General features: G+C 42.8%; 1 protein-coding gene across 3 annotated transcripts; it reads right to left on the minus strand.

Moving 5' to 3' along the window:
• Positions 1-947: 947 nt before the first annotated feature.
• mbd6 (methyl-CpG binding domain protein 6) lies at positions 948-15,700 on the minus strand. Of its 3 annotated transcripts, none has more exons than XM_015028228.1 (13): positions 15,475-15,700; positions 14,371-14,596; positions 12,560-12,699; positions 11,452-11,554; positions 10,925-11,096; positions 8,014-10,395; positions 5,769-6,742; positions 4,516-4,624; positions 4,264-4,403; positions 2,988-3,752; positions 2,740-2,792; positions 2,561-2,627; positions 948-1,818 (listed from the first exon to the last, which is right to left on the minus strand). In XM_015028228.1, the coding sequence occupies exons 3-13, from the start codon at positions 12,673-12,675 to the stop codon at positions 1,747-1,749; spliced, it is 4,953 nt and encodes a 1,650-aa protein (XP_014883714.1). In that variant the 5' UTR covers positions 12,676-12,699; positions 14,371-14,596; positions 15,475-15,700; the 3' UTR covers positions 948-1,746. The 3 variants fall into 3 exon arrangements, with proteins under 3 accessions (XP_014883714.1, XP_014883715.1, XP_014883716.1); XM_015028229.1 differs by having other exon boundaries at positions 15,126-15,700; XM_015028230.1 differs by having other exon boundaries at positions 15,122-15,700.
• Positions 15,701-15,993: the final 293 nt, after the last annotated feature.

Raw genomic sequence — 15,993 nt, forward strand, 5'->3', positions numbered from 1 at the left:
ACAAAAGCAAAACATTTTTTGTGTAAATAGTTTAATATTAAATAAAAAATGACTCCCATATAAAAAAAGAACGCTACAGTCCACAATTTAATCGTCTTTTTTTTCCTCTTTCTTTCTTTTTTTTTTTTAAACGTAGGTATTGAAAGCAAAAGGGGGTAGAATGAGAAAAATAATTACAATTCCAAGAAAATTCACAATTGTTTTCTCTGGTGTTTCTCTGACAATATAAAATCAAACACATTAACTGTACATATATACAAAATGTCCAAGTATAGAAATTGCATAATCTGCTTTTCTTTTCACTTTTCTTTTTATATATTTTTTTTAAATACAGACAGAGAGATGCCAAAAACTCCTGGGGCGGGGCAGTGAGTGGAGGAGAGCTCAGAGAGTGAAATGAGGAAACACCGGGAGGATAAACGCATCACTCCAAGTCCACAGTAACACACACACACACACACACACACACACACACGGACACACACGGACACCATCACACTCTGTCTCGTTATCCTTGCAAGCCGCTTCTCCAATTTTAAAAAGACATACAGTACTTTCCACAACCTCAAAGTTTGTGCAAATGTTTAGATCCGTAATGCGTGGATGGGAGCGGGCCTTTGAAATACTCTCCATCGCACCGTAGCTACATGTCATTTCAATAATACGTGAAATGTAACTAGAGTCGCTAAAAAAAAGTCACAAAATGCACCTCAAGTATCATGAACTGTTCAAGATTTGTTGTGGATTTGCAAAAAAACCTCACAAATTCAGTCATTTCAGAAGGAAGTTACAGAGACCCGGGCTTACTAACAACAAAAAACAAACAAACAAAAAAAAAAAAACAGAAGAAGATTTAGAATAGTGTACAAAAGAATGTTAAATTGTGTCTCAATTAATTATGAGCAATTCTTAGAAGTAATAAACAGTTCTAGCTAGTGAAAGCTATGTTTTTTTTTTTTTTGGTGGTTGATGTAAACAGCCAAAGAAACCCAAACCAAACCGTTTCCTTAGCAACGTCAAATCTGAGTTCAAGAGGAAAGGGATTCATTTCATTCTCGCCGCTTCTCAGCACTTCCTTCAAACCTTTAGAAAACATTTTCTTTCGAATTCAACCACCCCCTTTAAAAACACAACAGCTATGAGAGACTGGTTCCTCTATACTGATACCAAAACAAATTTTTGACAAACACGATTGGGGCTCAGCAACAGCACACGCTCAAGCACACAAAAAGTCAAAACTCCACACACACACACGCACACACACACACACGCACACACATTGTGGAGACACACTTTCAACACAGAACATCATTCAAGTAGACGGGCTTTATCCTGACTCATAGTAACACACTGATGAGAAGAAAACAGTACTCGTTTGTTTTTCATTGATATAACACCAACCTAGTTGAAACGGTCTCTGATCACAAAGTCCAGATGTTGTTTCATGACTTAAGAGAAAATCTAGTGAAAAAACTATCCACAAAAATCTCCACCTCCCTCCCACACAGTTTTAAAAAATAAATTCATCTGACTATATCTTTCTCCTATGTGTTATTTTAAATAGTGGTTGCCACACTCAAGTTGACCCGACGACAGCATCCTATTAGTGCAGTTGTTTTTTTGTTTTGTTTTGTCTCCCCACCCACTAAAATGCTCGAAGCAGTAGTAACGACAGCAGAGAGATGGATGGGGTGCGTCGGGAGGCGCCTGGCCGCCGTTTTACTGCTGAACGTCTTCTTCCACTAATCACTGCCTCTGAGATCTGGTACCTCGTCTCCGCCTGCCGCGTACAGACCTGTCGGGCTTCAGGAGCGCCGCCTGGAACGGGAGAGAGCCTCAAGTAAGCGCAACGTTCAGCTCTTCCCGTAATAAATTAATTCAGAGTTACAGCACATCTTTGTAGAAAAAAAAAAAGTACAAATATTACAGGAAACTCTGATGTTCTCGTTCCAGACCTGGAAAATAACCTGGCTAAGTAGATTGGACTTAGTCTGGCTAAATCCAATCTAGTTAGCCAGACTGGACCTGCATTCATCTAAACAGCAAACATTTTCCTCAACAACCAAAGTCAATAAGTCTTTTTTTTTTCCCCACAGCATTTACACTTTTTAAAATCAAAGCTCAACTTAATTGTTGTGTTCATGAAACATGATTTCTGGACTGTAACTGGGGGAATATTTAAATTATTTACAGGAGTGTTTACAGAAATTAAATGCACTCCTCGTGGGAAGGAATGTCATTTCCTTTAAGGTTTTAAGGATGAGCAGCTCAAACAACTTGAAGGATATTTAAAAAGAAGAAATTATATTTACTGCAGATTTCCTCAAGTTGCTGCAAAGTCAAGCAATTCAATAAAGTCGTAAACTTTATATTATGCAAACTTTCGTGGGTTCAAATAGACGAGACATTTCAATGAGGAGAAGGTGGAAAAGCAACATGTGGAAGATACTCTACTAAATTATATAAACACCTAATTGGTTAATTCTGCTAGAATAAAAGATATGTAAATAAGACATGTTGGAACAAATCTTATTAAGAATATAAACAGTGTGTGTCTTACTGTAGCCTTGGTTTCCTCTAGTGCTGTAGCATCCATGTCTCTGAAATCTTCTAACACGTTCTGAAGCCTAACAAAGTAAGAAACGCAACAAAATTAAAGCTGACTGAGGGGAAGACTTTTACTCCAAATGTTTAAATTAAAGCAGCAAAGAGTCCAGAGAATCTCCAAGATGAACTTACGTTTGTTTTCTTTTCCTTCCTCGTCTGGCTCCACCTGCAGCCCCTGCTTGATCCTTGAAGCAGAACCGCAGATTAAGATTACAACCTTATTGTGACTTCATATCTTGGTGGCAATTCTAATTAATCACGATACCTTGCCCACCTTTTTTTTTAAAGTCCATATAAAAAATATTTTTAGAGGCACAGAAGTAAATAATTCAGAACCGGAACATAAATTCTGTCTTAAGGCAGAAGACGTAAACTCTTACCATTCCCTGTCCAGTGAGCAGCAACGTCTCCGTTGTCTCTTCGCTGGGCCTCTCGCTGCGTCCGTCTCTGGGACTGAGGTATCCTGCGTGGGGACGTTGTCCCTGCCTGTCCACGCCCATTTCCACGAATGGACAAACTGCTGCTGCCGGACCAGTACAGTCCGTCTTGGCCTCCTCCAAGTATACGGGGTGCAAAGGTGGCTCTAGGTGGGTGTGTCCCTCTATGACTGGCTTCCTCTGTAGGGGGGACGTAGGTCCGTCCTCTGTGGGCTTGGGGGTCCCCTGGGCCGGAGAATGAGCGGCAGCTTCCAGGCTGAGTCGTGATAAGTCCGGGTTGCGGAGCGAGCAAGCTCGCCGTGGGCTCAGGGAGGCGGGGGCGCTCGCCTGGGGCAGAGTGGGGGTGTTGGAGGACGAGCTCTGGGGCTCCAGGGGGAAAGAAACCGGCGGTAAGGCACAGAAGGGTGAAGTAGGGTCTGACGGCCCCAGCTGAGCCCCGTCTTCCTGCTCTTTAGCACTCACTTGAAGAAAAGAGGTATAAATGGTGTCCATGAAAGAGGTGTAAGGGTCAATGACGGACCTGCCCTCCGACCCCCTCTGAGCGGGCGGGGGCGATTCTTGAGCAGGAGGAGGAGCCAGAGCCGAAACAGGACATGGAGATACTTCAGGAGCGATTTCGCTGGCCGGTAAACCTTCGTGTGCGGCTGGTCTTTGGGTTTCCTGCAAAGAGCCAGGTTTCTCCCCGTCTGAGGGAGGCGCAAGGTTCAGCTGGACAGGAAACAAACGCATGGTTAACAGCCGAAGAAGAAGAGAAAGTCGATATGTAGCTTGAGAAGCACTAAAGAGAGACCACTCGGGAACTCAAAAATCTTTTTTTTTTTTTTAAATCAGTAAAGTCAACATACTGAAGGCTACCAAGCCTTCCAGAGAACAACACTCTTCAGTGTGGATGCTGCTAGTTAATTTTTGTGTTATTTAGTATTAATAATAAGAAGAGCGAGACTTTCAGCAGATAACAGCAAGGCAGAACAAAGCGCTGCAAGATTGCCCCGTTTGATCTTTGTGCTTTCAAGCTGAATTTTGGCACTGATGTCAGCCTGTAGGCCAGCTACTTCACTCTTCTCAAACAGTATACACTCAATTTTGTCCTTTTGTGCATGCGTAGCAAGACGTCTGGTTTCAGTGTCGCAAACAAGAGCGATGCTGCAACACAAGCAGCGATACGCTGACGGAACAAAAACACCCAATGTCAGAAGTCTAAATAACAGCAATAACCTACCTGGATGTTGTTGAGTAAGCTGATTCCTCCATCAGGGCTCTGCAGCAAACCCAAAGCAGAAGCTTGAACTGGGGAGAGAAGAATAGAACCCGCTCCGAGGCCGACCATGTTCTGGAGTCCGGCGATGCCGGGAACGTCTCCTAAAGAGACACAAGGGAACTGGGTTGCTCATATGTTACTGGAAAAAAAAAAACTAGCTAAATGCTTAATGTTCTAAACTTAAACATCAAATTATTTTAGAGACAGACTCACCTAACATAGATGGGTTAAGCAAAGTGGGAAGCAATTGCTGGAGGAGAGGATTATCTTTGCCTTGGAGAGAGACTGGGATGAGGGTGTCAACAGCTGCATCAGTGGGTACCTGCAGAACAGAGCATCGTACAGAACAAGATACACTTTCAACATCTTTAGCAAAAAAAAGACTACCATTGAAAGATTGAAAATCCAAAAACAAACAGTTTGATTTTTACTAACACGATTCTATAATAAATTCCAACAACTTCCATCCTAATCGATTATAATTTCCGTTTTTGATCACTGATGATGGCTAACATTATGGAACAGATGTAGCGATTATAAAACGGTCCCAGGAGTTAAACCAGATCTGAAAATGCAATATTTAAATACTTTTTTTTTACTATTTAGACAAAAAGATGGTGCCTGAAGTTACCATATTTCATACAATACTTGATTTCTGTTATACCGGCATTGTTAGTATAAACATCCCACACACGCTTTATGCTGAAAATTAATCTAAAATGTTTTCATTTACATCTTTTGGAATCAGGAAATCGTAACAAAACTCATCTTATTTTTTAAAACTAAAATCTTAAGAAAAAAACAACAAAACAACGAACATTAAGATTTACGATTTTGAACAAACAGTGACAACAACAGAGCAGTAAAGTAAATAAAATCCCAGGAATTTGAAGGTTAAATAGAGTAGGGCTGAAACAATTAGTCGAATTAATCATGATAATTATCAACAAATTTTGTAATCAATTAATTGCTAGCTGGAGTATACAGACTCTAAAACAGGCCAAACGCTAAAAAAACAACATATTCAGAGCAGTAATTAAGCCAAAATATTCATGTGTATATAGTTAGGCTTACTTTTAGCTTCACCCGGTTCAGATTCAGTTACGGCATTTTAGACAATATTTGTTTTTGTATTTTAAAAAGTTTTCTAATATAAAAAAGGCTTAAGTGGTTAAATGAGAGATCTTCAGAACGAGACATTTTTTGATCTGATGAATCAGAATAATCAATAGATTAATCAGTAACTAACTGTATGTATATATATATATATATTTACTTGATTTAATGTTGTAAATATCACCATATTTATCTTGCACATATTTCCTACATTGTTTGTAGTGTTGGAGCAGACTTTAATCTCACTGTACGATGTCAGACAATAAATTCAACTTCTAAAATAAAGGTTAGTTGCAGCCCTAATTGCGAATGAGCAGAGTAGAAACAGGTAGCAGGAGGTCGGAGCCTACCTGAGGCTGGGCATGTTGGGTTTGCTGTGCAGGAGCTAACTGGGTGTTGGGAGGAGAGTGGAGCTCAGCAGAGCTCAGGGCAGCTGTGAGCAGAGCGGGGCTGAGGGGCAGGAAGGCTGCAGGGGGAGGAGGAAGAGCGGCAGGAAGGAGCAGAGACTGCAGAGCTTGGATAGGGTTCTCCGCTCCAGCGGTAAGAGGAAGAAGGCCGTGGGTTATGTCTAAGAGGCCTGAGGTCGGATCGAGGAGGCCAGAGGTCTTATCGAGGCTGAGCCCCTCCAGAGTGGCGGGGATCTGTTGGGAGTGCTGAATCGGAACCTCCAAGCTGATCTGGTTCAGGTGACCCAGCACCGACAGAGGCAACAAGGAGGCGGGCTGCTGCCCGACCAGAACAGAGGCCATGAGCAGGGCTTGAAGACTTGATCTCTCTGTTAGGTCCGGTTCCTGACCTGCAGACGGCGCCGAGGCAGCGAGCGGGTTCAGCAGGCCCAGAAGGTTCAGCGGCAGCTCCCCTTGCCCGCTACTCAACAGGGGCAGTAAAGGAAACAGAGGGTTGTTGTTAACATGCTGCTGCTTCTGCTGCTGCTCTTGGTTTTGTTGCTGCGTTTCCTGCACCAGTAAATGCGGCTGCTCTGGTTGGTGCGGCTCTGCGAGGTTCGGCGGTGGTTGCGGCGTAACGGAGGCGGGAGGTAACTGCGCATGTTGCCCTCCCAACCAGAGCCCCCCTAAGGGCAACGATGCCAGGACTGTGGAATCCAAGAGCGACGGTAAACCTCCTGTGGATGACAGCAGCTGAAGCAGCTGCTCCTGGTTCATGAAGGGAAACGCTTCCGCCAGCGCTAACGGAGCCGCGGTCTCTCCCACGCTGGACGAGCTGGCGGGACTGTGACTCCCCTCGTGGGGCGCAGAGACACTGAAGGTGGGGCTGGTGGAGGCTGGGGGCGTCTTTGGATCTAAATGTTCAGGTTCCACTTGTACTATGGAGAACAAAAAAAACCCAAAAACATAAGTATTAATTTTTATTCAGAGTGAATTAAAAAAAAAAAACTAAAAAAAAAAAAACAAGAAGAAGAATTTAAAGACATCTTTCACTGCAAAAACAACATTTTCACCAAGTAAGAAACTAGACCAAGTAGTTTTTGGTTTAGTTTCTAGTGCAAATATTAACTTACAAATAACTTTTTAGCAAAAAATTATGAGCTTGTTTTAAGTTAGTTTTTTCTTAATATTGATGAAAAAAAGCACTTGTTCCACTGGCAGATTATTTAACTTATCACAAGATATTTTCCCATGTTTTCAGAGAAATAGTTTGTCAGTGGAACTAGAACTTTTTCACCAAAATTAAGGAACTATTGACTTAAAACAATCTCCCATATCTCACTGAGAAGTTACTTATAAGTTAGTTTTATCTTATTTCAAGCGTACCAAGACATTTGCATTAGAAACTGGAGCAAATATACTTGGTAAGATTTTGTGTTTTTGCAGTGTACAGAGAATGAAGCATTTTAAACATCATGACAGCAATAGTATTGACAAAAATGCCACTGAAAACAGTATTCAACTTTAAGCGAACTGATACCGCTGCTAAATAATATAAGGACTGGCTGACATTACGACAAAGGTTCAATATATTGTGCAGGTCTAGAGAGCAATGATCCAAGGCTCAGATAAGGCAAATCTATTGACAATATAACTATTAGTTGTGCATTTTAATCTTGGCTTTCTGGATAAAAGGAATGTACAGTGTCAGATGAGGCAAAGATGAAACTTTCTGATCTGCTGCACATGTAAAATGCTACGTGTGTTGGGAGAACACCACTATCTGTACAGTAAAACATGGCTGTGGTAGCATAATGCTGAGGGGAAACTTTTCTTCATCAGAAACATTTAAGCTGGTTTAAGTTGATGTGGAAATGGATGGACACGTCGCAAAACCTGTTAGAGGCTGCAAAATATTTGCGATTAGGGAGGAGTTTCGTCTCCCAGCAGGACACTCCTAGACAAACAACTACAGGTATAATCAAAGGTTTAGATCAAAGCACAATAAAGTTTTAGAGTGGCCCAGTCAAAGTCCAGACAATATATTACAACATTTATCATTTTGTGTCCACTTTACACTTATGTGCAACGTCGATGATCCGTCCCACAAAATCCTCCAAAATACACAAAATGGAAGATTTCAAGGAACATTAACACTTTAACAATGCGCACTATAAGAAAAACACACAGATTGAATATGTAACGTTACCTGCTGCATGGTTTTCTGTCGAAGACGCGTCGGCATCGGCGGCGTGGTTGGAGGAATCCCCCTCCGCCTGAGTCGCAGTGGAGGGCGCGGAGAAAAGAGCCAAGACGTGATTACTGAGGTCCAGAGGCTTCGGAGAAGAGGGTACTCCTGCAGAAGCATTGCCGTCTGCCTGACTCAGGTTCATCGATGTTGGTGGGCTGCCGCTCCCGGTCTCCACGGCGACGGCTCTCCGAGGAGAGGCCGCGTACGGAGACGCCTGGGAAAGCGAGTCTGACGTGGGAATGTGGTTGTCAAATGGCTGATCCGTGTCGGCGAGAGAGGAAGTGGTTCGCTGAGACGGGTCAGAGTTGCTCTGAAAAACTTCATTTGACTTACAGGGAGAGCCTCTTTGGAGAGGAGTTGATGCAGCCGACTGTGGAGGAGAGTGGGACTGTAATGTGACGGAAAAGGAGGGGGAAGGGGAAGAAAGTGGCTGCTGCACTAGGGGTAGGGGATTAGTGTTATCTGTTTGGCATACGGGTCGACTCTGTTGGGTCCTGGCATTAGCAGAAGGAGAAGGCGGGGACTGCCTCAAGGTCGGTTCGTTAGTGTGCCCACCACCTTCGGCGGCTCTAGACGGAGCTGAGGCTGAGTGTGACGCAGAGGCCTGCGCGTTCTGAACGCTGAGCAGGTGTAACAAAGCGGACAGCGGTTGGGTTGGGGGGTCTATGCTAAGAGGCATTGGTGTGGGGGCTGTAGTGAAACTCCGAGTCTCGTTCGGCCGAGGAGACCTGGACAGATGTCCCGGAGGAGCGGAGAGTCTGGGGAGGCTGGGATGATGGTTTTCCAACGTGACTGTACTCTGATTTTGCACAACTGAGGTAGAGTAGGAGTGTGAGGAAGAGACGGAGGATGAGGAGGAGGAGGGGAAGGATGTGGAAGAAGAGGAAAGGTTGATAACCGTAGCAGATGCGGCCTCGTCGGGTGTCGCCTTTCGGACTCCGTTGGCGAGTGGCGGCGTGTCTCTCAGCGTGCCGGCGACTGTAGGGGATCGCCGCCGCCTCTTCCTGTGCGACGCGCCGCGTTCCGCTGTCGGGGGCGGGTGGGGCGAGGAGGACACGAGGGACTGGGCCAGAGTTTGGGACGGGGGAAAGAGAACAGCAGAAGCCGCTGGGAGGGAAGGATGAGGAAGCCTAGCAGAAGCGATGGAAGAGGAAGCGATGCTGTTATGTAAAGTGCTGTTTGTTACCTTTTGTTGCTGCTGGGCCTCTTTCAACACATCCAGAGAGGAGTGCAAGTTCCCTGCGCTGCTGGACACGTTTGAGCCCTGGGTGATCTGGTTGGCCAGCTGAGCCTTAGCCGCTGCGGAGAGCAGGGTACTGGCAGGGAACGAAACTGGGTGTGGCAGCTTGCCCTGATGGCTATAGTGGTGATTCAGCAGCGGCCCCAGAGGCAAGTTAGAGGGCGCCGGCTGACTCAAACCGAAACCTTTTGGTCCCGCGCTGTCGGCCGGAGTCGCGGTGCCCTTGGTGGGCTTTGAGGAGACGGCATAAGGGTGACTGCTGCTTTGGTTGGTGGGTAAAGAAGGGTTAGCGGGGTTCAGGACGTGGTGGTTGTTAGTGCTGCTGTTGCCTGAGTTCTTAAACTGCTCCAAGATGTCTTCCAGCTTGTACTTGGGGAAGTGGGGGCTGGGAAGAGGGGACCCGCCGGGGACTGGGGAGTGCGGAGAGGAAGAGGCAGACTTCCTCATGTGGGGTAAGTTATTTCCCATCAGTCCTCCTCCTCCTTCTGCCTGCGTGGAGCCTCCTCCATGCTCGGACGCAGAGGAAGGTGAGGCCGACGGGTGGCGGGATCGCTGATGAGAAGGCAAACCCATGGGGTGCACTGAGGGAGAGAAGGAGTTAGATGGAGAAAGGGGAGTTAAAGGGTAATGAGTCTGTCCTCCTCTCACTCCTCCAAGAGTCATAGGGGAAGAGGGAGGAGGCGATGACAGGGGACCTAACCAAGGAGAGCTGGGGGTCTCAGGGGTTTTGGGTGTTATTTGACCTTGATTGGTGTTTTGAGGCGTGGGCGTGTGGGGTGACCTCTGGGCAGGGCTGTGAGGTGGAAACGAAGAGCTAGTGGAAGCAGTGGAGGCTGCTGGGAGAGGAGGATGATGATGATGTCTTCTAAAACCATCTAGGGGGTGATGACAGTTTGTGCCTGTATTCGGTACAGGGGAAGAACCATTGTAAGGGTAGATGAAGTGATGGGAGGATTTTGGGCTGGGGGAAAGGTTCGGGTGAAGGTTGTTGTGCCCCCGAGTTGGTACTGGATTGTGTTTTGAATAAAAAAGTCCACGCTCGTCCTCTTTGCGCTCTGAATGTTCCTTTTTTGGATCCCCGCTGTCCCCTCGAGTTACATCTGACACAAAAACAAAACAAAACACACAGTTTAAGTTTTAAAGTCAAACGTGAACAAGACTTCATTGTTCTCAGTGTGAAAGAGTCTGATCACTAGGAAAGCTGCCTAGCTTGACCCTTGATACGGTCTCATTTCTAAAAGGAAAAGATCATTCAGACAGCGAAGGACCATCGGTCTCTCGTTTCTAAACAGATCAATTCCAAGACAGGAATCTGTTAATTGGTGTCCATAAGCGGTATGTATAATCAAAAGCGCCACATCACTGGAAGAGTCATTCCCTGAATTCACGTTTCAGATATAATGAAATATGGGGGAAGTTTTTATATTTGTACTCCTATAACTTTCCTACAATCCTTCAAAGTTTTTGTTAGCTTTTTAGTTCTATATTGGAAGGAAAACAATTTGTAGTTTGTTTTTTAAAACAGAAACAAAAAAATCTGTCCCTGTGCGTTAAAACTTAGTAGGTTTATCTGTCTCCTTAAAACAGCAGCTTGCCTCATGTGTGACGCTGTAGGGCTTTAAAGTTTACCTGGATGATGAAAGTTGGTGAATGGAAGCTGTGAGGCCTGCATACTCCGACAAAGAGCAGCCATCGCCACCACTTTCCTGCGGTGATTGCACAATTTGGTCATGTCCTGCTCTGCTTTACATGACGGCTGACTGTTCTGTTCCACTTTCACACCCACACTGAAGTTGAAAACCTGCATGACACAAGTTAAAAGGAGGATGAAATGATTAATAAGTTAAAGACAAACATCATGCATGGAATCTAATCACAGCCGAGGGTAGTGTAGCAGGTATTTTTCATCCCTGCTCTGGAAAATTATATTTTTTTGCACTGGTCAGACGAATTACAAGAAAATTAAAAACGGTTACTTGTGGTTCTTTTGCTTTATATGTAGATATAAATGTGTTGGCATTTTAAATACACCCTCAGAATTGAACGCAGAGAATCAAAAATCATTTTGTAACATTCAAAAGGCCAAAAGAACCAGAAAGATGGCCAAACTTTCTTGCATCGGATGCATTAAACAGACTCTAAAATCATAGTTCTACCTTATGAATGATGAGTGGGCACTCCAGACCACATTTGCAGGTACCATCAGTCAGCAGGTAAGCTTTGACCTCATCCAGTGTGGACAGGGTGGTGCCACTGGGACTACAGCGAGGAAGGCAAAGAATGTTAGTAATCAAAGAGATTTCTTTTAGCCCCATTTCAAGTTTAGACTCAACACGATTCCAAAATCAGTGTAAATGAGGTTAAGTTTACTTTCTTGTAAATGCTGCAAAGCAGAAAACGAGGAGGAAATCAGCTTCAAAACAGGCAACATCAAGGAATTTGTTGACTCTTACTGCGTATCCACCACATTTTCCAAAAAAAAACTCTGGTCATATTTATTTTAGTGATAAAATGTATGAAGGAAAAGAAACGTCTTTTGGTAAGTTTAACTAACGATAATTACCTGAAAACAGGAATACGTTTTGCAAGTCAAATTACAAGAGTCACTACAAAAGTGAGGTAAGCTAGCATTAGCCTGCTACGCTAATTTCCTCCTATAAAAATGTCCTCAGAAGAGGACAGAAGAGTTTGTAGATTTTTATTTGAAGTGTTTTAGAGCATTACAGCAGCTTTGTGAAACCTGGAGCGGACAACCCTGTAGGCAGAAATACCAACCACTGTCATAAAACACACAGCAGTGACAGACTGAGCCACATCTGAGCGTCATCGGTGAGTCAGTATGGGACACGGTCATGATAATGTGGAACCTATAATGCCAATAAAATTGAGTGGGAATATTCGGTTTGATCATTAACTTAATGAATGAGAAACAGAAACAGACTTAGGCCTGTTCAAGGATTCAGAAGCACAATCAAAACCGTTATTAATTTAGGAATGTGGGTTAAAAGAAACTGGAGAAAGTAACAGGAACACTGATACATGGTTTCTTTTGTAAAGCTTCAACCATTCAAATTCCACCCAGCTTACAAGAAGAAACAAAAGATCATTTTTCAGAATAACAATGACATTGCAGGCTAACTGCTAAAAGTTCATACAGTACAGATTTCCAGAGTCTATTAGCAGCATAGACAACAAAAATGTTGCAGTCCATCAATAAATAAGCATACTCTCCTGTTCTACATGTCTTCAAATGACCCAACGCACCTGACATAGGTCACCTGCCCTCTCTCCACTCTCCGGAGCCAGCCAATGGGGACATGTATCGCAGCAGCATGGACCGCATCCTTGTCTCTGCTGACGGTCTCACTGCCTCCCATCATTTTGTCGCTGCGTCCTGCCAGCACCTTGTAAAAGCAGCAAAGAGTCACCGCACGCCGTTAGACGAACGGCTGTTTAAACGCATGGAATTTTAAATGTCTAGAAATCAAATTAAACTAAAAACGTCGTTAGGAATTTATAAATTTAAAGCCACCGGAGTTTAAAACATTTTTGACAGATTTGTTCTCTTATTCTTGTATTTCACTTTTACTTCAGAACATTTTAGGCCAGCTCTGAAGTAACTGGCCTTCAGAACCAGTTAAGCAAGAGTGAATTGTTTAATTTAACAATTCGGTTTAAAGAGTCAGTTCAAACTCTTTTTGATGTTTTGCAGCCATTAGAAAGAATGCCACGGCTTAACCATGTTAAATATTGTATAAGTATGGTGTTATGTCATACGTACCGGTAAATACATGTCAGCAACATTCTCAAAATAAACACAGTATGTACAAACTAGAGGTACAGGTTTTTTCACTATTCTCATCTCACACACAACTTTTAAGAGCACAAAATCAAGCCGTCTACTGCGGGATTTCTTGTGTCGACCAAACGTCTATTCATAGCAGCTAAGTGTTGTGCTTCCTGAAACAACAAAAGTCATTTTCTGCTTTCTACAACTTGAAATTTTGTCTTGTGGCTACAATTAGTAATACCTACAAACAGGAAGTCACACAGAGCCATCTTGGTGCATCTCTGGAACTAATTTTTCATGGCTCATAAGAGTCAAATGAAAATCAGAACTAAATTAAATGGAAAGGCTGTAATACAAAGTTTCAAGAATCTACAATGAAGTTATAATGTGAAAATATTAAACTAGCTCCTTGACACGAAAACCCTGGATAAACTGAATTGTAAGCAGGCATAGGTTAAGGTAAACTAAGGTTATAAACTGTTATGATTTCAACACCACTGAAATGTCAAAATGAAGAGATTTTGTCCATCTGGGAGGAGCATGGATCAAACCCAGTGAAGCCCCTCCCCAGCTGTTGCTGTGCACTGCTGGCTGAAAGACGACTTGGCAGATTTCAGGTACGGAAAAGAGAAGGATAACACTTTTAAAACTACAGCTAGTATTCTACAAGCTGCAAGTCTGTTAAGCATTCAACTGCAAGCTGGCTCAGCCAAGCGGCCTAATTAACCAGCAAATTAGTGTAATGTTCAATCCAATAAGCACATTTACAAGAAAACTTTTACATACTGCATATTTCTTCTGTATCCTATGTCATTTTGATAGTCATATCAAAATGCATAGTGACATTTTAGAAGCAGTGTGTTGTTTTTTAAGGAAAGCAGTTGGAATATGTTCTACATTATTTTGATTAAGTGTAACCGTGTTATTTTTGCACAAGGCTAAAGTATCTCGAGAATCTCGTCCCTGACCATGCCCAGTCAGGAGGACTGTAAATACAAACAGCACAAAAGCATGCGCACTTCTGTAGTTTTATATCAGTTTCCACACACCAAAAAAATAAAAAATAAAAAAATAAAAAAAAGCTTCCAACATTTAATTATTTGCTTATTGTTTTCCAAGAAGTAAAGTGTTTCTTAAAAACAGTCTAGAATCCAGTGTGTTTCCTATTTAGTGGGTGTGGCCACACCAAAAGAAAATATTGATTTCACACAAATGACAGTAAACTATCTACTAAAAACTGCAAGACAAATAAATAACTGAATAATAATAATAAGATGCTCAATACCTTGTCATCTTCGGGAAGCCAGGATCTATTTTGGCTAAGGTATCCGTTGTCCAATGTACATGCTGGTGGGTGAGAAGCACTCACTCTGCCCGTAAAACCTGACTTGTCCAAAACAACTGTAATTTCCACCACTGTGAGGCAGATCCTTAACTTTTGGGTCGCTTCCAACAAATCAATCTGTTCAACTCACATGAGAGTTTTTGGGTCTTAGAGGAAGAAGAAGAGCCTGCAAAGAAAGGTGGAGGTGGATTATGTAATCTGGCAGGGGGAGGGGGCAAAGTAAATGGTGCAGTAAATATTTCCTCGTCCAGCCATGGCTGAAAAATTATTACATCTAATTTACTGAACTTGTACAAGTTTAGGGCGAGCTGTAGCTATTTTGAAGTATGAGGGCGTGTTTTGCTAGGCCCTTAGTTTATTGAATGGTTGCCTACAGTGTGAACATTTGCCTTACCAACAACAAACTTAAACGATAAGACAAAACCCGGCACAAAGACTAAACTTTACCTAAATTCGCAGTATTTCTATATATAAATTTGTAATATTGCAGTAAATGCACAGCAGCTAGCGTGTAAGCTAACGGCTAAGCTAACAGGCTAAATCCACTTCTGTTGTCGTGACAGCTGTCAGGAGCACAAAACACTCCCGATGCGTAACTCCAGCGTCTTAGCTACGGATACGTGAACTGACCCGCTTACAAAACTGCCTCACAATAAAAATAAGAATAATTTGGACATTATGTTACACTTACTTACAGGCATATGTCCGCTAACGTCAATATTTGCTGAACAACATTTCTTTGCTTCAAGCTGTGTGTTGGCCAAGTTTTGAAGTCTTCGCTCTTTTTGGGCTCAAATTAAGACTTAGCCAGTTAGCCACAGAACTGGAGAGAGTATGTTTCGAAAACGATTAATACTTTATTAAATAATTGTAAATTTAGATGATTACATAACCCAAACCACGTATTGGCGCGGTGAATCAGCTCTCAGCATTTAGTCAGCCAGTCCGGCTTAAAAAAAAAACAAAGGGCAATAACGGTTCATTTTACTGCGCCTAACGCTCCCTGCTAAGGCTAGCTGGAGGAGCTAACAGAGTGAAATTTACTTGTTTCTGGAGTGTCCCAGCAAGACAGAGGGATATCCCGCTCCCGCTCCACAGCTATAAGATCCTTACTTTGGTCTCTCCTTCTGCTAATTCTCGATGCATTCAAACCTATTTCGACAAAACATAACGACCCATGTAATCCCCAATTCACAGTTACCCACTGTGTTTTTTTTTTTTTTCTTACAAATTCCGAGCAAAAATAATGGAGTTTTCTTTTGAGCATGCGCATTCACTGCTTCAGGAATATTGTACCCAACATGCAACGGGACCTTTGTAGTGTTGCGAACAGTGATGTGAATTGTGGCTCTGTTCTGAGATCCGAATCATTTGGCTCAGTTCATCAAAGTGAACAGGTTCTTTTGGCTCCTAAATAGCCCTTCGCTTTTGATTTTCCACAGAACTTTCATTAATAATAATTATAATAATAATAATAATAATAATAATAATAATAATAATAATAATAATAATAATAATAAGAAGAAGAAGAAGAAGAAGAAGAAGAAGAAGAAGAAGAAGAAG

The sequence above is a fragment of the Poecilia latipinna genome, unplaced genomic scaffold, assembly GCF_001443285.1.
Source record: "Poecilia latipinna isolate Pla-1442-1.1 unplaced genomic scaffold, P_latipinna-1.0 Scaffold117, whole genome shotgun sequence".
In the NCBI taxonomy this organism is placed as follows: Eukaryota; Metazoa; Chordata; class Actinopteri; order Cyprinodontiformes; family Poeciliidae; genus Poecilia; species Poecilia latipinna.

What these genes read in the sequence shown, in the direction of transcription:
- mbd6 (XM_015028228.1), bottom strand. Translation starts at nt 12,675, where the DNA reads ATGATGGGAGGCAGTGAGACCGTCAGCAGAGACAAGGATGCGGTCCAT. An exon ending in GGGCAGGTGACCTATGTCAG is followed by an intron (nt 11,555 to 12,559) that starts GTGCGTTGGGTC and finishes TCCTCGCTGTAG; the next exon opens with TCCCAGTGGCACCACCCTGT. An exon ending in TAGAGGAAACCAAGGCTACA is followed by an intron (nt 1,819 to 2,560) that starts GTAAGACACACA and finishes CTCCCGTTCCAG; the next exon opens with GCGGCGCTCCTGAAGCCCGA.